The sequence below is a fragment of the Malaclemys terrapin genome, chromosome 9 (assembly GCF_027887155.1).
Source record: "Malaclemys terrapin pileata isolate rMalTer1 chromosome 9, rMalTer1.hap1, whole genome shotgun sequence".
NCBI classification, from domain to species: domain Eukaryota; kingdom Metazoa; phylum Chordata; order Testudines; family Emydidae; genus Malaclemys; species Malaclemys terrapin.
The window spans coordinates 99,073,368-99,098,214 of NC_071513.1; the positions used below are offsets into that span (position 1 = coordinate 99,073,368).

Consider the following 24,847-nt stretch of genomic DNA (forward strand, 5'->3'; position numbering starts at 1 on the left):
CCCACAGCACATTGGAAAGAGCATCTCTAGCTCCCGCCCCAGAATTGGTGCCGAGGTAAGGAGCTGCATATTAACCTCTGAAGAGCCACATGCGGCTCAGGAGCAACAGGTTGGCCACCCTGCTCTAAGGTATAGGCAAGTGGGGAATGAGGGCAAGATTATTCAGTTCAGATATTTGTATGGGCTCCACAAAAACATGCAACAGACTAAGCCACAACCCCCTTCTCTCTCTCTCTCCCCCCCCCCCCCCCGCCTTTATGGATACTCTCTCATGCACTCACCTGTCTTATGATACATGGACACAACAGGCTTTAAGAACATGAAGTAGAATTTTTTTTTTAAATTCTTTTTTTTCCCCTTAAAAATACCAAGGCTATCAATGCTGCCTTTGCTGGAGGACTGCCTGGATGTCTTGAGTGTGTTTTCTGGGAGTGCTCTCGTCTTTGATTGCAGCATTCTAACTCCTTCATATTCATTAGAGATGTTCTCTCTCTCAAGTGTTCGCTACTCATTAAGTTTAAATAGATCTTAACAAAAACAAATTGCCTAAAGCCCATCCCCTGAAGTGCTCAACATTGACTCTTGACTTGTTTGACTGCAGAACTAATGAACTGATGACACCGTCTTCTAGTGTAGATTAAAAAAAGAAATCAAAGATCAGAAACTCTCAGGCCTTCTAAACTCTTCGTAAAGATTCAAAAATGTGTTCATAATAGGTCACTATTAAATCCATAGTATGTCTCTAAAAAGAGTTTAAGCCTATTATGATTTTTTTGGAGGGAGGAAGCAGATCAATAATTACCCCTTACTTCCCCACATGCCATAGAGCTTCAGCTGGGAAGGGAATGGATCCAACGCACACAGCTGTCAGCAAAAATTCCCCCACAGTCCCACTCAAGCAAAGAAGACATTGCATCGGTCTCTTCCCGAGGTAGATAGCTCAGTGTAGGCGCAAATGAGGTTCTTCACAAAGTAACAAGAGAATTTGTTATAATGGGGGAAGAAATTGATTCTGTAACAGTCTAGACCGCCAGTTTACTCAGATTATCCATGGCCTGGAATAGGTCTGCTGTTTGGGTCTTTACAGCCGCTGTTCTGCAGATGCCTTTCCCTTCATCTGAACCACAGTATAAGACACTGATGCATGTGGTCAGATTTGCCGCTAGTCTTCTGCCTAGCAGTGCTCTGTGCCCCCTCCCCCCAAATTTATAATTTACTTTTTAAAAGCTTAATAGCTGTTCCTACAGTGCCAAGTCTTCCCACATGGCCTCTGGTTCTAACACAGAGCTGGAGTGTGTGCCCTACATATAGTGAAGAATCCTATCCAAGCAGTGCCTCCAGCGTTTTTGCAAGTGTCAGCCCCATTAGCCTGAACTACAGACACAATTGGACAGGGCAGAAACTTTAATACTTGAACTGCAGGAATGTTGTAGGTACCTTAGGTAAGTGCTGTTGTGAAAGTTCCTGGCCATCTGTGTTAGATGATGTGATCCACTTTATTCTGGTGCAGTGCTTCTCAAACTTTTTTTCCATGGACCACTTGAAAATTGCTGAGGGTCTCAGCGGACCACTTAATGATCTTTCCAAATGTTGTTTGTACCATTAGCTAAGTATTGTAAAGCACTTCGGATAAAAGCGCTACATTAAAAAAAACTGCATGGCCCCACTAATTAGGTGGGTGGCCCTTCATTCTCTTGTGCGCGCCTGGGCAGCCACACACCTTAGAGGGAACGCCGCGGACCACAGTTTGAGAATCTCTGTTCTGGAGTGTTTACTTCTAGGAGACTATTTCCAGGCTCCTGCAGTGAAGAGCTGATCCATCTTTCTTATGTTCCAGTGAGAAAAGCTGCATTAATAGTGTCACGCTGTCTAGTAGCTCATAACTGAGAGTGCCAATCTCAGATCTGACTATCAGAAAACAGGGCAGACAGTCCAAACTGGAGCTATATTCTATAATTAGGTTTCACCAAGGCAGTAACAAATGTGTACTCCTGCATTACTATATTAGTTTTACCATGGAGTCACAAACAGTTCTTGTAGGCTCTCCAGCACATCTTGCTGCCCAGACAAACTACGCTTCGTAATGAAAAGGTTATTAAAACCAAAAATCATCTTACATTATGTAGCCAATAGAATTAACCTACTTGTATGCGCATATATATATATTTTTTTCTTATAGTTTAAGTATTTGGTTTATAGATTTATATTAAAATAAGTTTGGATGTAATGCAAGGGACCTACAGGCCATATCCTGTATGTTGAGCCAAGGCGAAGTTAGCATATCTATGACTGGGACCTTTCACCCAGATAGCAAAGTTGGCTTGCGTATGTCTGGCACCTTTCACCCAGATAGCAAGTCAACACCCACACATGTATAAGACCGTTCACCTAGATAATGGTAGAATGGCATAGAGGGTTTTCAAGTCTGTACCCTCAGACTTAATAGGTAAACCACAAGGAAAGAACCAAAACAATCAGGAGAACAAAAATAAAGTGTGTGTATGATCTAATGTCATTAATATGTATGTACATGTCATCAATATGTACAAACATACTAGCCTATGGAGTAAGTGTACCCTAACATTTTTGTGGGTGAGGAATGAAGTTTGGGCATAGGAGGAAGGATTTCAGGCACCTGTGCCCTATAAAAGAGGTGACCCACCTTGCTAGAGTAGACTAGGAGGCTGTACTTGGTTTTTCTTAAACTTTCTAAGTTCCAAGGGGACTAGGTGAAGCTTGGTTTCCCTAAGCTTTTGTTCTTAGTTTTGTTTATTAGGTTTTAATTTTAAGTTTGTTAGTTAGCTAAACTCTTAAGTTAGCTTCGATAGCTCTTAGCTCCAGCTTCTAAGTGTTGCATCTCTCACTCAAGAATGGAGGAACCTGAACTGCCAGAGGCGAGGCTGAACCTGATGGTGAGCGACACAGGACATCAAGGAAGAGTGTGGGTATATTAACCAAAGCTTTGTAGCGTATAATACCATATGTATCTTTTGAATAGCAGTAATGCAATTGTAACTTCGTAACTCTGATTATTTTACCATTTAATTACTACTTCATTTATCTTAATAAAAAGTCTTTAAGGCTATATCTGTCTCCGTGTGAGCTTCCTGTCATACCCCTGAGGGGCCTTTGTAAATTCTGTGGAGTCTGATTCAGGACAAGAACCTTCTTATCTTCTGATCAAACAGATCGGGGAGCCTAAAACCCATACTACCCACATTAACTTCCTAAATCAGGCAACAATTAGGTTACTCCCAATCCCAAAGGATCGGCCACTTACCGCAGGTCAATGGATACTCTCAATCTTGCACCAAAAACAAAGCTGGCAGCCAATTTCTCTAATAAATTAACTTAAAGGTCCATTCTGTGCATCTGATGAAGTGAGCTGTAGCCCACAAAAGTTTATGCTCAAATAAATGTGTTAGTCTCTAAGGTGCCACAGGTACACTCCTGTTTTTTGCGGATACAGACTAACACGGCTGCTACTCTGAAGAAAAAATGAGTTAGTGAGAGGTTAAAGCAGGTAAAATACATTAAAAGGTGAGTCCAAGGTTGTAAATCCAAAGTGATAGCAGAGATGTAGTGATCTGCTAGTTTTCCCTAAGAGTCTGAGTTACCCAAAATAACCTTTTGGGGATCTCTGTCTTGCATCTGGAATGCTCTCTGAAAGTGTCCAGACAGCTCAGAGAGACCAGATCATTCCCTGGATCCATTCTTACAGCTGTTTTCACTGGAAAGCAATTTGGCAAGTGTTTTCATCACAGCATGGGCTTTTCCTTTGACTAAACGCACACTGGGTCTGTGTGGATTTCGCACTGTCAAACCCCATGCATCTTCATTTACAATTCCAAAGCTCCAAACCCAAACCCAGTGATGGGCAACCCAATTACAGAGATCTACACCATCTTTTTAGTTACAGCAATCCAAACAATCTTTCATTAGTTTTCATGAAGCTTACACAAAGTAAATTCTTATCTTAACACTAACCTATACTTTTGATCTAGGTTTAATAAAGTACGGGATATATGTGATGTGATAATAAACAGATTATAGGCAAGTGAAGACAAGAACATTAACATTTATTTGATATTCACACGCAAGTGAATTGGCCTATGGATTTGATTTGAGCTGGCCTGTTGGCATCACAAATAGGACTGTTAGATTGCATGGTGAAGCACTCCATTTTGAAAATGCAGGTTGTTCTGTGTACAAACTTAACTCTTCCTCTTTGCACATATTTATTATTGCCACATTCTTTAGTTACACAATCACACACTACTACTCAAATACAATGCATCAGCCCTTGCACAACTGCCAAGGTTTTTGCTGGTTTGCAGCTAAACATTCACACACAATACAACCTTCCTTAGTTGCATCTCTCAAGTTTAGCAAAAAATCTAATCTGTATGTCCAGCCTGGTGCCTTCCTTTTCTCCTGGAAGCTAATAACATGGTCAAATCAAACCACTTTCCTACAGAAGAAGGCAGGAGCACTGCTGCTCAGTGGGAGATGTTACCCATACCAAATTGAAATGTTCAACCCACAGCGATTTCGATGATAGTGGTACAAAAGAGTTGCTAGCATTCTTGTATAACAGGAAAAACTTCCTTACTCTCTCTGTGCCAAAAAGTGGCTGAACTGATTTTGCTCAAACTTGCAAGGGTAGTGAAACCAGCCAGATACGCCATGAAATTTCAGCCTGGAAACTGAAAGTTGGTTGATGGAAAATGGGTTACAATGGAAACAGTTATGCAATCTTAACTATAGTTGTTGCTCTCCTACTATGATATGCCCTAATGGTTAAGTTTAAATATTAAAACTTGATTTATGCAAATTATTGGAGGGGACATAGAATGGAAATATAAATGTTCGGTTTCAGAGCTGAGATGTAGCTTCAAATGCTGTTTTGGGGGTTGTTCCATAAAATAAAATGCTTCCCACCAGTAATCTTTGATGGGGGGGAAAAGAGCTGGTCCACATCTTCCTCTCTTCCCCCGGCCATTTTTTTTTTTTTTTTAAAAGACCTGGAACTTTAAAAATATTACTCATCTGTGAGGCCTGTGTATTTTTTTCTTTGTATCCGTGTAGCATAAATTAGTGATATAGTGAATAGTTTTGTTATGGATAAGTCCGGTGTCAAAATATTTATTTAAAAAAAATTCCACCTGTCTCTGATTATGTATGTAATGGCCAGGGCCTAGGTATGTATTTATACTTGTGGTTTAAACTCCCCATAGAAAGCAGTTAATATTTAAAGGCCATTTCTAAACACACTCCACTCATGATAAAAACTGGTCAGACATATTACAGCTTTAACTCACTCCCAGATTCCTAGCTAGTATGATGTGAAAAATCATTTGTAGACTCCTGCAGTACGTAGGTATAGAGTGGGTGTGTTAACCTTAACCTGCATTTACATGTTCTTAGTTTAACACTGGGTGTGTATGGTTTTGTAGTGTAAGCTTCCACTTAGCCTGGCTCAGAAAATGAGCACCCACATGTAGGAAGAGGCTTTGTGTAGTGATGGTGATCCCCAAATCGCATGTACTGGCAGTGTGTGGGATTATAGAGGGTGATTGGATTTTCAATAGCTGTGTCTCGGGGGAGCTTCAAGGCAAATCAGAGCACGTTTCTCAAAAGTTAATCAGTTCTAAAGTCATTCACTTGGGGCTTGGGTAGAAAAGTCCTATTTGTCTCTGAATTGAGATGGGTGGTGATGCAGGGAGGAGCTGTTTTTCATTTCTCCTGTGATGGAGCAGCTCAAACTAGGAGGGACCCTGAAAATTTCATGCACTCTTCTATTAGATGTCACTAGCAAGGAAGTGAAGTGAAAACCTGTGTAACCAAAGCTGTACCTGTCAGAGGAATTGCAGGTTATATGACAAAACAAATCAAGGAATGAAAGTCTGTCTCCTCCCTTTTCATACATACGCATTGGATGAATGTGTTTCTGTGAACTACCAAAAACATGCAAACATTAAACTCACACCCATTGTGTCGCAGCACCTTGCTGTGAATGAATTGTGGGTTGATGGGGGAGTATATGTACTTGAGTGGCTAAATCGCACGGGGGAAGGGGGAAGAAAAGGGAGGAAATTGGAAACAGAATTATTTTAAAAGTGCCTCTCCTTTATCCCACTGGGGCACTTGGAAGTGGGCTATACAGCACATTGATGTTTTTACAAATATATAATTAAATACAAAGTATGCAATGAGCTTGTTGAAACCATCCTGTTTTTATAGCTACAGTATAGATACTCAGAAGAAAATTGGCAGGGAGGTGTGAGGACAGACTGGTGCAGATGAAAGCTTGCACAGTCTGGACAAAGAAGGAAATCCAGGCAGGGGAAAAAGTGCAGCATTAATCATCCTAGAAAAATTTAATTGAAACACTTCCCTGTCTTCAGGCAAAACAAACTAATGTTGGTTTTTAAGCCATAGCCAAGTAAGGAAGTGGGCAGTAGGAGCTTCTGTTAGTATCCCAGAGTTCTGCTAGTACCCAGAGTGCATTTAGAGTGCAAACAGGGCTGCTGACCCTGATGTAGTACTGGCAGATGAACCATCCCATTCTGTTCCTCGCAGTATATACTGCTCTGCCTGTGCACTTTAAGCCTGAGCCACCGGCCTGCTGTTAGTCCTTGTTTGACCCCTCTTATGTGGACTCCTGATGCAGGAATGAGCACACAGAAGTCTGTGCTTTTGTGTGAGAACTGGTTCAGGGGAATGCGACTCTTATCAGTTCTCATTAAAAACACTGCTTGATATGCCCTTGGTCCTGGAAAAAATAAGGAAATTGCATTCAGCAGAATATCTGCTTCTTCCTCTTACCCTGGAGCTGTACTGGGGACAAATGAATTTAAGTAACTGACTATACCTGTAAACTATTCAGATAAAACCTCACCCATTCCAATCTCTTTAACTGCAAAGATCCCAGAAGAATTCTATACACAGACTAGTTCTCCATTATGGCCAAGCAATTTCCCCCTCATCCCTTTCTTCCCCCCACCCCCCCACTTCTTTCTGACTTTTGGGGTAGCGTGTATTTTTGGGTTTTTATATACATTTAATCACATCAAACTTTCTTCTCAAGCAATTTATATATCAGGGGTTCTGAAACTTCTTACTAAGGCAACCCACCAACTGCCTTTTTTGTCTTCTTTTGGTGACCCACTGCTACATCTATGAACCGTCTGCCCCAGCACTGCAACCCCAATCCAAGCCTGGTGTGCAGGGAAGGCCCAGGATGGGTTTTGGAGAGCAAGCCTCCCCATCACACCCTCCAGCAGTGGCTCCTGTTCCAGCCCCTTCTGAGGGTTGGGGCTTTGGTGCCGGGCTGTCCCAAACCTGAGTGGTGCTGTGACTCTATCCACTAGGTTGGCAGTGGGGAGAAGATTTCTGGGCGGGGCTTCCCCAGCACATACGGGGAATGGGCCAGTGGGGCTATCCTGGGGAATCACATGGGGCAGGAGCTCTCTCAAATCTAGAGGTGAAGAGATCAGGCTAGTTTTCCCAAATCCACCACCTGAACCCAGTGGTTCATCCCCTCTGAATCCCTCACCCCCTTTCTGGGAGAACAGCCTTCTCCTGCTGCCAACTTAATGTAATTAGTCCTATAGTTCACATGGTAGCAGTCTGTGCTGCAGTGTTGAAGGTCCAGGTTTCCAAACTTGGTGATTCATTTTGATGGGTGATGACTTATTACAGTTGCATGTAATATAATTAAAAAACAAAACATCCCCTTCCCTGGGAAATTACATAAAAGTTCTCTTAAATATTTTTTGGCTGCAAAGTATCAATATCTGAAAATTGGGGAATGCTAGTAGAAAGGGTGCCTGTACAACCTTAATTTGTCTCCCTCGTGCATATAGATTATGATACATTCCTTAATTATGTGATGACGTATTATCACAGGCCCCACCTTACTCAAGTCACAGGATGGATGTGCAAAGGGCAGCTATAAACCTGCCGTTTCCTAACTTTTGAGTGCTTGACTTTGCAATCTAGATGTGCTTTTAATGTATTTGTATTTTAATATTCTATAACCCCCGATGCTGCGTTAGCAAGATAGTGAATTAGAAAAAGTGTGGCAGGAATTGCCCCATTTATTGGCATGCATGGCCACAACGTGGATGTCACTGAATCCAGTCGATATGAGTCGAAGCCTGTTATTTCACGTATTTAATGATGTACATGCTAGTTTACTTACCAAGTAAAAGAAAAGAAACCTGTGTCACAAGGGGAGTTCAGCACGAAGTCAGTGCTGAACAAATGATCATCTAAACTAAGAGTTCAGAAGCCCAGGACAACTGAATTTGATATGAACTAAAAACAGTGCTAAGTCTGTTGCTGTGCATTGATGGTACAATCAGTATAGGTGTGTTGTAGAAGCTTCATTTCACTGTGGCTGTGTTTACACTGGCAGGGTTACAGCACTGGCAGTTACAGCGCCGCTCAGAGAGCGCTGAAGGGAAACCGCTGTTGTGTGTTCACACTGTCAGCTACTTGCGCAATAGCGTGTTCACACTTGTGGCACTTGCAGTGGCATTCGGAGCGGTGCACTCTGGGCAGCTATCCCACAGAGCATCTCTTCTGTCACTAAGTGTTGTGGGAAGACGGAGGGTGTCGCAGGCCATCCTGGATCCTGCCTAATGCCCTGGGATGCATTGCTTCGCATCCCAGCAACCCCTGTGCTTCCGTCCGCATTTGGCGCCATCTTTCAAAGGTTTGTGTACTGCACACTCTGTATCTTCGGTCTGCAGGAATGGATCCCACACTGTTAACCAATATGCTGCTCGCTCTGACTAACAGGTCATGAGTGGCAGTGGAGTTATTCCTTAAGCTACAAAGGCAAGAGGAGTGCGACATTGATCTCACCCTATGTAGTAGCAACAACATGAGATTGCTTGTGGCATTCACGGAGGTGCTGAGCCCAGTTGAATGCTGCTTTTGGGCTCAGGAAACAAGCACAAAGTGGTGGGATCACATCGTCATGCACGTGTGGGATGATGAGCAGTGGCTGCAGAACTTTCGGATGAGGAAAACCACATTCATGGGACTGTGTGGTGAGCTCGCCCCAGCCCTGTGGCGCAAGGACATGCGAATGAGAGCTGCCCTGCTGTTGGAGAAGTGCATGGCCATTGCACTGTGGAAGCTGGCTACTCCAGACTGCTACCGATCGGTCACTAACCAGTTCAGAGTGGGAAAGTCAGGGCCGGATTAACTTTTGTGGGCCCGGCACCAAACATATTTGTGGCCCCCCCTGGGGAATGATTGTAAAAGGGGCTGGGGGTAAAAGGACAATAGGGCAGGAGCTAGGGTTGGTCTCTGGAGCAAGGGAGGGGTCGGGGTAAACTGCAAGCGCAGCAGGGCTGGGGAGGGGGTAAACAGGATCCTCCCTGCCCTCTCTGCAGGGGTCAGGACAGGGCTGGATGTGTGTGAGGGGGTGCAGGGGGCTGGATGTATGTGTGGGGGTGCATGAGTCAGGGCAGGGGGCTTGGGGTATGTGAAGGGGGTGCAGGGGTCAGGGTGGGCAGAGGGCTGTGGGTGTGGGCTGGGGTCGTGGGGGTGCTCACACAGGGACCTGGAGGGGGTATGCCCCAATTCCTGCCCCTTCCCCAAGGCCTCCGCCCCGCCTCTTCTCCTCCTCCTCCCCCTCCCCCTCCCCCTCCCCCCGTCGGAGAAAAAGTGTAAACTTGTAAATTGTTTGCCCTCTATAACACTGATAGAGAGAGATGCACAGCTGTTTGCCCACCCAGGTATTAATACATACTCCTGGGTTAATTAATAATTAAAAAGTGATTTTATTAAGTACAGAAAGTAGGATTTAAGTGGTTCCAAGTAATAGCAGACAGAACAAAGTGAATTTCCAAGCAAAATAAAATAAAACACGCAAGTCTACGTCTAAGAAAACGGAATACAGATAAAAACCTCACCCAGTAAACTTCCTTTTACAGACAAGTCTCCTTCTAGTCTGGGTCCAGCACTCACTCACACCCCCTGTCCGTAAGTATCATAATTCCTATGGCTGGAGCACAGCTGGGACTGGACAGCCTCCTCTCCCCAATGCTGATGAGGTCTAGCAGCTTGGCATTGCTCCAAGCGGGGGATCGCCTGGTGCGTGGAGCAGGCATGGTCACTTGGAAAGATGCACTGAGGCCACTGCAAGTGTCACCGAGCAAACAGGAAGGGGACTTTCAAAATTCCCAAGGAATTTAAGGGGTGGGGCTCATGGTTGGTCACCGGAGGACAGAGCAGTAGAGTTCAAACCGATGACCAGAGAGGCGAGAACAGGCATTGTGGGACACCTCCCGGAGGCCAATCACAGCGCTGTAATCCAAGTTTCTGCATGCAAAGTGGCTTGGCTGTGTGTACACCTCGGGAGTTACAGCGTAGGAAGCTGCTTTACTGCGCAGAAACTTGCCAGTATGGATCAGACCTAAGGTTTTATCTAAACTTCAACTGCTAGAGTGGCACAGCTGCAACACTATAGCGCTTCAATGTAGCCACTGAGTACAGCCACGGGAGGGGTTCCCATTGCTGTAGTTCATTCAGTTCCCTGAGAGGTGGTGAATAGGCCAATGGAAGAATTCTTCTGTCGACCTAGTGCTGTCTACACCAGGGACAAGGTCGGCTTAACTACATCTCTCAGGGGTGTGAATTTTTCACATCCTCTGAGCAGAGTAGCTGGGTCATCTTAACATTTTAGTGTGGACTTGGCTTAAAATTGCATGCCTTTATTGGCTTTTTTTAATACGACACAAAGAGCTGCAGTGTCTTCTCAGAGACATCATTATTATACAGCAGTGTGGTGCACTGCTTTCTGGTGACTCAAATCTGGCATTTACAGCAACTCTTCAAGCTTCTGTGTGCTGTGCCAACACCATGAGCTGCAGTCTCCTCTTGCTGCCCAGGGGTTTACACACACCTATTGCCCTGTGTATTGAGAAGAATATAGACTCCTTTCAAAAGCAGTTTCCTATTCATGTACCATTCAGTCGCTTCTAGGCATGCTGAGAGAAATTCTGTTGAGTGGCAGCTCAGGGTAACCAAATTGTTTACATAGCGTGTGCTTAAAAAAATCTTTGGATTGTCTAGAAGTTGAGAGACCCGGGGGGAGAGGGAAGCGGTGTGGAGTTAATTTGGACCAACTTCTCTTGGTGAAAGAGACAAGCTATTCATCTTACAGAGGCTCTTCTTCAGGTCTGAGAAAGTGTCACAGCTAAATACAACTTGGAACAGTGTTAAACGTAAGAAGTTAACACATGTTGCAAGAGGCCGTTCCGTTCGAGGTGACGTGGGCAGTTACCACCTCAGCAGTCACAGGACAAAGGAGGGTTAGTGAGTTAGATTGTTGTAATGAGCCATAAATACAGTAAAAAGAAGAACAGGAGTACTTGTGGCACCTTAGAGACTAACAAATCATAAGCTCTAATAAATTTGTTAGTCTCTAAGGTGCCACAAGTACTCCTGTTCTTCTTTTTGCGGATACAGACTAACACGGCTGTTACTCTGAAACTTGTCATAAATACAGTGTCTTTTCTGAGTCCGTGATTTTTAGTGTCTGGCTAAGTTCTGAATTGAAGCTCCCAGACTCATCTTTTGAAGGTGGTGTGCAGGTTTCCTTTGGGACAAAGACTGAGAGATCAAATAGGGAGTGATTGTTTTGCGAAAAGTGTTTACCCGCGCTTGAGGTGGCGTGTTTTGTCATTTCTCTGTGTGAGTTTCATTCGTAAGCAGAAGCTTTTATCTGCCAAATACAGTTTCTTTGGCTTTATTCAGATTGTTGAATTTTAGTAATATTTGCTGGTTGCAAGACTAGCCAGCTTCCAGGTATATCTCGCAATGTGGGCAGTACGTTCTAAGCTCTCCTCTCCTTGCCAGACCTGCTATTGGGGCAGCATACAGTGCATTCTCTGCAGCCCTGGCTTTTACCTTGGAGACAGCAGCTAACTCTACAGTGAGAAGCACTGGTCCAGGGCTGGTCCAGACCATTTGATCCGTGTTGAGGTGCTCAGACAGATCTGTCTGTGTCTTGGCAAACAGAGGCAGCAGGGCATCATTGGCTAGGGATTGCACTGCTGGATCCAGTTGGGGAATCTGTGCCAAGATGGTTCCTACTGGGCTCTAGGAGCTGCTGCTTCAAGTCAAATCTTCTTCAGTGTTCCATGAGATGCTTGCTCCTGTAGGAAAGCGTTTGTGCCCTGTGCGTTACACTGGCTAGGTTTGTGTCCTCTTCCTGTCACGTGGGCCACAGAGGAGCCCAACTATCAGGTCTGTGCTGATAAACTTGGGGAAAATAACTGCAGGATGCAGCGGTAAGGTGGATCCAATAGATCTACTTGCTTGGTTGTTACTTTTTAAGTGAATGGTAAATGTTGATTTGGGTAGGCTTAGTAGGAAGGCGTTGCCCACAAGAAGTGAGTCAGTTACATTATATTAAATAAAATCTTAATTCAGTCTTCAGGGTGTCCATATGTCTGAGTCACCACACATTTGTTTAGATTTAGATGGTAAGCTCTTTGGGAGTGGGACTGTGTATTTTTGGGTTTCTGCAGGGTGCCTGACCTACTTTGGGGTGCTATTTAAATAACTGAAGGGTGAATTTATGCCCCTCTGAATTTATTGTCCTTGTCTCTTGTACACATTGGGGTATATGGAGGCCTCATAATACCATAAAGCTTGCATATTGATGGACTGTGCGCCTGAATCCCAGACAAATATCAATACTTCTAACAAAGTCATATAACCAGAGAGAATGGGAATCAAATACTTGGTATTGATTGCCTTTTAGGCCATTTAACCCAGAGGGTATCATGCTTCAGGAGACTACTAGCTAGCTACAGCTGATATTTTCAAGAAGTAGAATAATCACACCATTGATAAGGCAGTTAATGGGGAAACGTGCGTGTTGTTTCCATGTGAAAAGTGGCAAAGATTTTAAATTCAGGATGCTGTACAAAGCATACTGGTCTCTAAGAACCAGAATACTCAGTATCACTTTTTTTCATGTAAACGGGCCTAATCCTGCTCCCATTTAAGTTAGTGGGGACAGTACTGAGCACTGGGCTAGTGTACACTTTGGTACTAAGTTGCCTGGTACCCTTGCTGTGTCTGGCCCCTGAATAAAGGAAGTTCCATGAGGCTCTCTGACACATTGTATGTCCAGAGTGGTACGTTCTCCTCCCTTCTTTGGAACTCCACTCCATCCTTTCAGACAGCTGTGAAAATATCTCTGGGCCAAGGTGAGGGTAGCGTAGTTGCTTCCTTGGGCGGGACCATGAAGCAGTGAGAAAAGGAGTCTCTGCTCTCAGGAAGCTCCTCTATGAACAAGTGTAATTGCCTTTCAATGGCTATCCCTGGTCTGTATTATGAGAAAGTAAATGGCAACGGTTGTGAATATCAAAGGAAATACTTTTTCACACAATGCATATTTAACCCGTTGAACTATTGCAGGGTATTTTTGAGGCATAGAGCTTAATATGGATACAGATCTCCTGAGTTACGCTAAGTAGGATACAAGTTATTAAGGTATGTTAGCCTTCGTGTTTCAGGACATAAGCCAATAACCCACTGCCTGAATTTCGGAACAATCCTCTCCATTGGGGATGGTATTGCATAATTGTCCATTATGAGTATTCTACATCTTTCTCTGAACATTTGGTACTGGGCCAGAGACCAGTCACAGGGCAGGATGGACCATTGTTCTGATCTAGTCTGGCAAGTGTATGTACTTAATCCTCTGTAACCCAAAACACATGGATACCATGCTACTATTTGAGCTCCACCATTCTAGAAATCCAGAGAGCTAAAGCAGAGCTAGACTATATGGGACCTCCCATGTTGGTTTGCTGCCCCCAAGCTATCCATTTGTTCCCAGAGATCTTTAGTTACAGTGATGGCTCTACATTCTCACAGTGAGCCACAGCAATAGCAGGTGTGAAGTTGCTGGAGACAGAAATGATTGATTTTAAGACTATCGTGGAACTTTTGAATTTCTGACTCCATTGTCTTGTTTGTAAAAGCAGGTGGAATGTCAAGATGCCTTGGAAACAGCAGCGCGGGCAGAAGGCCTTCCGCTGGACATTTCCATGCATTCCCAGCTGAGAATCTTGGATGAGCAGCATCACAAGGGCAAATATCACCATGGCTTCAACGTGCTAAAACCCATACGGACTACTTCCAAGTAAGACTTTGTGCTAAAAAAGAACTGATCTGGCAACCTCCGCCTTCTTGAAAATAGACTGAGTGTGATTGCCGCTCTTAAATTCATTGGCTGATGCTGAAATGTCATCTTTGAAAATGTATTTAGCAAGTATTACTTTGTGTAGACCTTGCAGAATTCTCAGATGATACTTGTAATTGGAGTGGATTTTGTTTTTCTTGAAGGATGCTGCAGTTTTTTCTCTTTCATTTCATTGTAATTTCTCCTTCTTTTAGACACCAGCACCCAGTAGACAATGCTGGACTTTTTTCCTGCATGACCTTTTCATGGCTCACTCCTCTGGCCCACACAGCATACAAGAAAGGGGAGCTGTTTATGGACGATGTGTGGCCTTTGTCAAAGCATGAGTCTTCAGAGGTTAACTGTAGAAGGTAGGGATCTGCTGGTCCATATTATTTCCCCCTGTACTCTAGCCCTTTGCAGCCTGGTGTATACTCTAGCCTGGTATTTTTGAAGATATTTGCATGTGCTAACATTGAAAAAGCAGTTCTTAAATCCTTTCTATCAGAGGAGGGGATCTTAATCTTATTTATCCTTGGGCCAGTTCCTTCTGAGATACACTGGTGTTTCAACCTCACTGACTTCAGTGGGGTCACACTGCTGTAACCGAGCAGGTTTTATCCCCGTGGATGTTTCATAACTGCTTTTCCACCATTGCTCCTTCTCAGAACTAGTTTTGGTTTGTTTTTAAACAAGGGCGGTGGCTCTCAGCCCACTTTCTGAACACGCAGTGCTGAATTCATGACCAGATAACAATGATAGTAACTGTATATGGTCTGATTACAGGCCAAATCCTGCAGTCAGGCTAAACTGTTGTGGTCAGTGGGATATTTGCTCAGGGCAAGAGCTATAAGATTTGGCCCCAGGGTTTTACTGCAGGGTAGATCAGAACAGGGGAGGAGGTGGGGAGATTCATGTTCCTAATAGGACTCTGAGTAAAGTAAAAAGCATTCTAACTTTTTCAGCTCTGCTCAGTGTAGAAGCCTCTTTGCACAGAGATTCAGGATAGAACTGTTTCCCCTGGCTGGGTAGAAGATGCTATCCATGTTCTGAAGCTTGAATTGCTCACAGTCGTGTGTCTGAGAAGTTTACCAGAGAATAACCTTTGAGATACAGCATCTGTTGTCCTGTAGAAAGATTCGTAATGCATGGTTTGTGCTCCTTTTAGGTTAGAGAGACTATGGCAGGAAGAACTGAAAGAAACAGGACCCGAGGATGCTTCTCTCCGGAGGGTTGTATGGATCTTCTGTCGCACCAGACTCATAATTTCCATAGTGTGTCTGATGATCACGCAGCTTGCCGGCTTCAGTGGACCAGTAAGTAATATCCATCCTTTTTTTAACAACCACAGATGGCTCCATCCCATGGCCAGCCCTAACATGTTAAGGTTTCATTACAGGGTCACTGACATAGTATGATTAGTTAGAAATATTGGTCCTTACAGTTTGCTGAGAGAAGATGATGTTTCCAGAACGAAGCAGCAATCCAAGATAGCTTTCATACAGCTGGTGAATCATTTGCTGAATGGCGGGGCCAGGTTTCTGGAGAGGTAGTGGGTTTAGGTGTCCTGAAAGAAAAACACACTTGGCTTGTCTCTCTGGTTTTGAGTGTAGCTTAAAGTTTCTCCTTAACTGGTGTGATCATATTGCACTAAATTCTTGCCTAAAGTTTTTTGCTTTTAGATAGGTAATCATTTTGGAAGTAAAATTCAAACTGTCAAGATAACACTTTGTAGAGCATTGGCATTAATAGTGCAGTCTGTAAGAAATGAAACTGAGTGGTGGTGTTAGATCACTATTCAAAAACCAAAGGAAATGGGGCTAAGGAGAAGTCTGCAAACTTAGTTATCGATGCTACAAGGATTGATCAGGTGGGTTACGTTTAGAAGCATTAGACTATGGAATTGCCACTAGGAACTGTTGCTGCTTGAACTAGTTAGTAATGAAGAGTCAACGTATGGGACTTGACATTCACACCATTTTCTTGTCACCTGTTTGTTGCACATGTTGTGCAGATTTACAGTTGCGATCTTGACTAAATTTATTCTCTACAAATTTCCCTTGAGGAGTAGGAGCAGTATTACTGCTTGTAGTACATGTTTCAGTGTGCTGTTAAGATGGAGATTCATTACTTGGGTAAGTACAACAGGGGTGTGTTAGGTTAAAAAGTCTTCTAAAAATGTTTTTCTTGCTTTTTGAACTTTTTAAAAGTTTGCCTTGTTTCTTGTAATAAGAATAACAATTATTTTCTTGGTATTGTTTCACAATAATAATTAATTAATGATAATAGCTTGTGGTAATTATGAAACACTTGGACAACCTGTTGGGTGCACTGTTAATTACCAAAATGTTGACGTATAAAGGTTTTAACAGAACCAGGTTCCCCCAAGAAGAGCTTCTGTCATTGTTTCACTACAGGGCCCAGTAGCTGCTCTTATCTTTAGCAGAGAACTTACAGCAGGGTTGTCCCTAATTTCTTTAGAATAATTGTATCTATTTGTCAGAGCCAAACTGCTGAATGGGAAGAAACTTCAATAGTTTGGGTTTTTAGGTTCCAATTCATGCTCAATTTGGATGCTTTAAAGTTATCATTCGAACATTTGCCTATATCTAGACAAAATTGGACTGCTCTCTGAATGAGGAAAGTGCCCTTTTGGGGTCCATCACTTGGAATGAAAGATGAGTCTTTACCCCCCTCCCCATAGTAATACACCTATGCTGTCTCCTCTGAAGTATCGGTGCTTTCTTGTACTGATACACCTTTTCAGTCACATTGAAATGAGAAGGGAGATCTGGAAAAGCACTTAGCTTGTCCACATGTATTGGTGAAAATTACCAAAATGGAGTTAAACATTTTTCCCAAACTTTAAAATTCTGAATTGAACTTCCATGACATTGGAATGCTAGTGGAAATGGCGTAGTGGTGGTCTCACTAATAAGCATTGTGATGGTTATAACTGAGAGGGGTGCTTATTGGATTTCATATCTGGGCTTTTTGATATCCTTGAGGAGTCCTGCACATCTGGCACCATTTCTAACCTTGTAGCCTGTTCAGAGACAGCTTATTTTCCTGTGTCAGAATACCTTCTAATAACCATCAGAATGCACTAGTGCAGGTGAGATACTTCTCATCTCATCTCCAGTTGATACAGTTGCTGCCATTTAACCAGCTGCTAAACCTTTTATGTTCAGATGGAGGGGAGGGCAAAGAATATTTCTAATTTACTAAACAAAATCAGTTTAACTCCAGGCCTGAACAACTTGTATGTTTGCTCAGAACTAGCCTTCCTGTTTGGGAGATGGGGAAACTTGCTATCTTAGTGGAGTACAGCTTGACCGTTCAGACAGTTATTGGAGGGGGGAGTGGTGAGCCGTTTGAGGTAAGTTTCCCACTCTTCTAGTTCCGCTCCAGTCACAGCTTGCTTTGTGCTGTCAGATACTGGATGTGGGTGGGGAATCTTTCTCTGTAGTGGAACCAATGACAGAAGCTGTTCTTTAGAATTTTCAGGATGGCTGTATTCTGCGATCAGAATGAGACAGTCAAGCTGGTCAGAATCCAACGCCAAGAGTAAAGGTAAGGTAATGTTTATTCAATGGGAATGCTTAAGACAGCCGAGCAGCTAATACCAATTACTATGGTAACAGTCGCAGGAGTCCCTGTCCCCATTTAGTTTAAATTAAAATTTTAAAGCTTTAACTCCAGTTTTGTAAAGAACTTTGCTGGATTTTGTTTTCATTAAACTTCTTCAGATGGAATGTTTTGAAATGTAAATGCTAAATATTGTGACTTCTTTTTCCTCTTTCAAATTCTTTAATCTGCTGTTTCCTCTCTTTTTCTTTTGAAATTTTTGTTTTTTTTTTTTTTTTTGGTTTGGTATAATGTAAGCATTGTCTTTTATCTCATCACGGGAGATGCTGATTCTATAGAACAGTGCTGAAAAATTGCACTTAAAAGGTTTTGGGAGGAAAGAGACCCCAGGAAACATCTGCTATCTTTACACACCTTCCCTTGGAGACTTTCAGCAGTGCTGTGGGGTGTGAGAAAATGCGTGCTGTGCTGCGATCATGCTGAGTTACAGCTCGTGAGGAAAAGGGGGGCTTTTGACTCCCACTATTCAGTGACTCAGTTGTGTATGTTGGATTGAAAACAGGAAAAGAAGCCAATCTTCTCATTAGTAACTGCAAACCAACTGTATGCAGTTGTGGCCAAAACAGTTGATGTAAAGCTAAATGTAAGTGAGGAAAAAGCTGGAATACAGTAGTTCTGTGAATGTGAGCTCCTCACATTTGATCAGGGACTAGTGTGTAAATTTCTCGGTGGGCCATTCCAGAACCTGATGGACATCTGGCTTTAATTCGCACTTCGAAAGTGAATAAGCAAAACTATATACAGCATGTTTCCTTGGTTCTGGGATACAGAATCAGCCACTTCAGGACAAATGCATTCAGCCTCCATTTTTATCTGTTGTTCGGTGCTGGGCTGTAGCTGCTGTTACCTTTGCTGAAGTAGTGCCTTTTTGTTTTTCTTCCCTGCTCACGCTATGCAGAACTCTTATTTGCAAAACCTGTTTTAGCCAAGAGGACTTCAACAGACTGTGAAAGGCTTTCCAAATCATTTCTTTGATCTCACATTTTTGGCATTTTGTTGTGTTGTGGGCAAAGGTAATTCTCAGCTCTGTATTAAAGTACCAACGTCTAACCATATAAACGCCAACGTCTTTAAGCATCTTTGTTGAAAAGCCTTCTTTAGGGAATCTCCATTTGTTAGCTGTGAGGCCTTACTGTAGCCTACCTCCTAAACCAAATTTCAGAATCCATGCACCCTCAGGAGCCTGCCTGACTAGCACTGCAAGTTTCACTCCCTCTCGGACTTTGTGAACATATATCGGGTTCTGTTTTTGTATCTTTAATTTTGTGTGTGTAGTTTTAACTTAGTTTGTGTCAGAGGCTAGACTGTTTGTTAGATACTAGCCTTTTATAATTCTCTTGTATGTTCAGATTGTATGTTTATGCGATGCTCTTCCTGTTGTACAGTGTTTGTGAGATGTTACCCATTTTAACATGGCACTTTATTGTTTTTAAATAAAAGACTGTTATTTCGCAGTTGATAGTATTTAATATTGCTGATTAATGTGATTTATATGATATTCTACTATGCCGTTGACTAACACACAACTGGAGGTGGGAATCGGTGGTTCTTGGGGCTGTCCTGTCTTTCGGCAGGTGATGTTTGAAATATGATTCCTGAGGTAAAATATTTTTCTTTTTGGAGGGGGGAGGTGGGTGGTGAGGCAAAGCATTTTTTTTAATAGTCTGGTATCACTTACCTGTGTTTTCTGCATGTTCTTTTCTTTACTATTAAACTGCTGATGTTTATTTTCAGGAATGTTTTGCAAATGTCCTTCTCACTCTTCCCCAGTACAACTGTAGGTACATTGTTCCTTTTTATCAAATAAGCACGTTTGACGCAAACAAAAAAGGTCTTAATGTCACATAAAGGAATGTCTCTTAATGTGTTCAAATGTATAAATACAGACTATTTTTAAAAACTTTTTCTGTATGATAAAGCATTGTATTCAACTAACTGACAGATTTATGTTAAGTTAGAAGACATAAAGAATAAGAAGTTTTTGTTGCAAGGAATGAGGTTCCAAATTTAAATCCCCCATACCTGCTAAATTTGACTCTCTGCTTTGCTCTCAGCAGGGCTTTGTGTAATAGTACTGTGAGTTTTGACAATTTTTATTTCTAGAAAGAAGATTCCATGTAATACAAATCGCTCATTGAAAACCAAAGTAGCCCACTCATTTCTAACTTAACATAAGTTGTTGCATGGTGCCTCTGGTACATTGGGGTGTTCATGCGAGTTTGCATTTCTTCCTGTAGGCGTTCGTTGTGAAACACCTTTTGGAATACACGCAGCAAAGTGAGTCCAACCTGCAGTACAGCTTGTTGTTAGTTTTTGGCATCCTAATGACGGAAATCGTGCGCTCTTGGTCCCTGGCTCTAACCTGGGCTTTAAATTACCGCACTGGGGTCAGACTGCGGGGAGCTATCCTGACAATGGCGTTCAAGAAAATTCTCAAGCTGAAGAATATCAAGGACAAGTCTCTGGGGGAGGTGAGCTACAGTACCCTGTTGGAAATTACCATATAAAAAAGGATACTTGTTGATTACCTCTTTCTGAGGATAACACTTACGTTGTTCGTATTTTTCAGCTCATAAACGTATGTTCCACTGATGGGCAGAGAATGTTTGAGGCTGCAGCAGTTGGCAGTTTGTTGGCTGGGGGCCCAATTGTTGCCATCCTAGGCATGGTTTATAATGTAATTATTCTAGGACCAACCGGCTTCTTGGGATCTGCTGTCTTTATCCTCTTCTACCCAGCGATGGTGAGTAAGCGGCATTCAAACTCTTGTTCAAAATAGGCTTGAAGTATTCTTCAAATGTGCTTCACACTTCACTCCAAGAATACAAGTGTCTGTGCATTGAACAGAAGATGTTGACAGATACTGGGTTAAGTCCCTTTAGGGTCTTGCATGTAATCTAAAAGACATTGAAAAGTAAAAGTTAAGAGGCAAGAAACTTGGATGATAAAGGGAATTAGAAATAACAATAGAAGTGACTGGTGGAAATAAATTTTGGTGAGATGGAAAATGGGCAACTAAATTGTGGAGTGATACACTTCCGGGCTGGATTATTGTAATTCACTGGATTTGGTATTGAAGGTGAAAAATGCAGGGCCTCCGGCTTGTTCAGAACATGGTGGCTTACCTCAGCAGCAGGCTGGGAAGCCAAGAACACACCACTCCTGTGCTCCACATCCTCTGTTGGCTTCCAGATCACTTCCGATTAAACTTCAAGCCTATGGTTCTGATCTTTAAATACATGAGCAGATCAAGACCCAGTTACATCAGAGACAGTCTCTCCATCCATGAACCACAAAGGCAGTTCCATTCCTCTGTGACAATAGAGCCGACATAATTAGGACAAACTGTGCTGCACCTGGAGAAAGAAGTGTTACTGGCCAAGTGGGACTGTTTGTGGAAAGAGCCACCAGGAAACTAGTCTGATCCAAAATCTGCTTGCCTGTAGACCACACTGCAAGACTGCTGTAATTTTCCCATTATAATCAAAATGTATTTTTTTGAAAACGCTACTATGAGTGAAGAGTAGAATCCTGCGAGGTCTCCGATGGTCTGATTTATCTACTCAACCATAAGGCGAGAGTGATGAGTGCAATAGGCAAAAAATTGGATTGTGACAGAAGGGGTGGGATTTAATAGCCTGGACCAACTATTTTCACTATTAGCCTCTCTCCTCCCTACTGCTTTCTGTAGCCGAGCAGGATTAAAAAAGGAGTAAGGATGCTTAAGATGGGGCAAACAGTTGAAAACTGTTTAGTGAGCTGTGTTTTCTTCTGGGTTTTAGGAAAGAAGGGATAAATGTCACTGTTGACAGAATGAGAAATGTCTATGAGGACATGGATACCATCTTGTCTTAGACCTGATTAGTAAAGGTGCTAATATATTGTTTTACCACCCTTACACAGTAGTTTTGCTGTAAGATTTGGTGCACTAAAGAAATTGTTCTTGCATATTCAAGGCCCATCTCTTTCTTGGGCCTTAGGGGAATGAGTTGAGGGATATGGGATGTGGATATGTTGGGTACCTTGTATTCTTCTGGCGTGAGGGTTAGTTTTAGTTGAGCTTAGTCTGTATTTTTACTTGAGGGATTTTAAAGAAATCTAGTTCTGTTATATATTAGTAAAAGCACTAAGAGGCTTTTGGAAATCTGAATAAAACTAACCCAGTTGAGAATAAAACTATAGAGAGCCCAGTGTTCAGTGCATTTATGCTTGCTGAATGGAGTGTGATGCTCTGAAGGGGCATTTCCAGCTCATCACTTTGGCCAGGGAGGGTATCAGGTTGTCCTGTCGTTGACGTCCCTTTATCGGTCTACTTGCTTTCTTCTACAGTTAGTGGAATTGGATGCATTTCTCAGTTGCTGCTACGATGTATGGTGCCTCTTCTTGTTTCAGATGTTTGTATCACGGCTCACAGCTTATTTCAGAAGAAAATGTGTGGCGGCGACCGATGAGCGTGTGCAGAAGATGAATGAAGTTCTTAACTATATTAAATACATTAAAATGTATGCCTGGGTCAAAGCATTCTCTCAGAATGTTCAAAGTGAGTGCAGACACTCTGTAAATGCATCTCCCTTTAGAAAACACACCACCCAGCCACATCCTGTTGGATCCTCCTAGCTCAATTCGGTAGATGCTCCTGCATGTGTGGTATGCTAGATCATCCATCCCTTGGACATCCTGCTATTCTTATTTACAATGGCTGGCATGGCAATCTCTGTTCCAAAGTCTCACCCTTTAGCACAGTGCTGTTTATGGCTTCCCTCTAACTTTTGGGCGTAATGAGCTTTATTAACATTGGGCTGGCTTCTACTATGAGTACTAATCTTGACTGACCTAGTACAAATTGGTCAGTTTTTAAATGTAATAAGAGTGATCAGAATGCCAGCCTCACTGCGTTATACATACACTTATGGTTCTACCCTCTGTAAAGGTAGCTCTTTCTAGAACATGAGAAATGCTGAAGCAGAAGAGGGTAGTCCTCTCTTACTCATAGTGTTCCCAGTGCATTAGTTGTGCCTGCTGCGTTTGTATCTGTCTGAATTGCACCTCAGATGTGGTGGTGGCTTTTGTATTTCTAGAAATCCGAGAGGAAGAACGTAAAATCTTAGAGCGTGCAGGCTACTTCCAGAGCATCACTGTGGGAGTGGCTCCAATTGTTGTGGTTATTGCCAGTGTGGTGACGTTCTCTGTCCATATGATCCTTGGCTATGATCTCACAGCAGCTCAGGTAATTGACTGGCTCATCACAGAGTTGGGAATGTTACTTTATAATATCACTCCTGAAATAGCTTTCCTTGGTTAAACTGTTGTAATCCTAAGTGGGTGCAGTTCAAAATACTCCAGAACTGTGTGAGTCTTCTTTATTTTGTGGCTTGGCTCACACAAGTGGGTATTTGATGGCACAAAGTAGAGGCAGGTGTTATGCAACCTTCCCCTGCACAGGTTGGCCAATGCTATTAAATCCTGGCCTCCTAAGAGCAGGGGCTCAGGGTCAAATTTTCATCTGGGAAGAAGACCCAGTATCCTTGTTTGTGGGCATGATTTGCACCTGCGTTCTCTGGGTGGAAACAGGCTTCTGCAAAAAGGAGACTGGGACACTAGAGGTTTTTGCTGAAGTTGTGCAGTTGGACCAATTTATCTTCCCTTGTGACCTAAGGTAGAATTTGAACCCAGGTCTCGAGAAGTGAAAGGCTAAAGCCATAACCTGCAGCACCCTCTAGGTCTTCTGTTTATGCCATTTCCAATGGAACTATATCTCTCTGTTAGTCTAGTCTAAATCTCTGTTATGGGGAGGACCCTGCCTTTTCCTGTATCGGGTTGGAGTATGTTGTATTTCAATGGCTCTTCTTGAATTGCAGACCTTTCCTTCTCAAGTGGAATGGTCTGGAATTGCCGCTGCTTATGGAACTTAATCCTTGGTGGTTTGGAATTGTTAATGGGTACTGCCGCCAACAGCTTTTTGTTTTGTTTGTCTGTCCCGTGTTTAGGCTTTCACAGTGGTCACAGTCTTCAATTCAATGACTTTTGCTCTGAAAGTAACACCTTTCTCCGTGAAGTCTCTATCTGAGGCATCAGTGTCTGTTGACCGATATAAGGTGAGTGGTCTTTCGGCCATATAATTTTATCCTTAAGTGTGGAGCGTCTCTTACAATACATGAATGCACTTGACTATGCTAAGGAACCATTTTAATGCCAAGGCTATTTTGGAGCAAGCTGGAAGTTGTTCTCTGGTTATATGTTCAGTTCTTATTCCCTGCAGAAAGGATAGCAAACCTCATACTCGGGGCGTAAGCCAAGCTCAAACTGCTAAGGGTTAAGATGACATCTTCCAGGGGAGCAGGCTGTCTCACATCTGATGGCTGCAGGATTTCTTGCACCTTCCTGTGAAGCACTGGTGCTAGACACCGTTGGAGACAGGACACTGGACTAGACAGACCACATGTCTTATCTAGTACAGCAATTCCTATACGGTCTTTTCAGAGCAGCCTCATAGAGGAGAATGCACTGTATCTAGAACTCAATGGTATATTTCCTCAGTGAAACCCAGCATGTGTTACATTTGTACTTGTGCAGACTGATCTTCCAAGAACTGGGGATACGTTTTTATTTGTAACCAAAAAAGGTTTGTGGTATTGGAATTCTATTCCATTAGAGCATCTGAAGAGTAATCTGCGTCCAAGGTGTAAGTCTTGGTGAGCATATGAGTCTTTGTCACTATGATCATTTTTGGATTTTACTTTCTTGGTTTTTAAATGATTTAAAGTCCTTGGATCACTTCTTTCTCTGCTCCTTGAAGACCAGAGATTGGACCCAAGCTAGAATATCTGGCCCTAGATACCTGAAGTTCAGGTGTCCTGATCTGGAATGCTGATTTTGATCCATCTGAACATTAACATAAATTTAGATGGCAGAGAAATGAGAGAATTCCTAACCTATGGGTATATAATAGACCTTCTCTAATCTCCAGTCTGAATCAGG

The 24,847-nt window shown here is 42.8% G+C and overlaps 1 protein-coding gene across 10 annotated transcripts in view; it reads left to right on the plus strand.

The window, feature by feature from the left end:
• ABCC5 (ATP binding cassette subfamily C member 5) overlaps positions 1-24,847 on the plus strand; it is a 69,493-nt gene that overhangs the window by 15,507 nt on the left and 29,139 nt on the right. For 6 of the 10 annotated variants that reach the window (XM_054039484.1, XM_054039485.1, XM_054039483.1 and 3 more), the window contains 8 exons: positions 14,022-14,182; positions 14,437-14,592; positions 15,390-15,537; positions 20,107-20,340; positions 20,439-20,612; positions 22,262-22,409; positions 22,948-23,096; positions 23,857-23,964. In XM_054039484.1, coding sequence (XP_053895459.1) covers positions 14,022-14,182; positions 14,437-14,592; positions 15,390-15,537; positions 20,107-20,340; positions 20,439-20,612; positions 22,262-22,409; positions 22,948-23,096; positions 23,857-23,964 — 1,278 coding nt within the window. Of the gene's footprint in view, positions 1-14,021; positions 14,183-14,436; positions 14,593-15,389; positions 15,538-15,650; positions 19,651-20,106; positions 20,341-20,438; positions 20,613-22,261; positions 22,410-22,947; positions 23,097-23,856; positions 23,965-24,847 lie in introns of those variants that run through there. The other 4 variants (XM_054039489.1, XM_054039491.1, XM_054039493.1 and 1 more) reach the window with 4 other exon arrangements.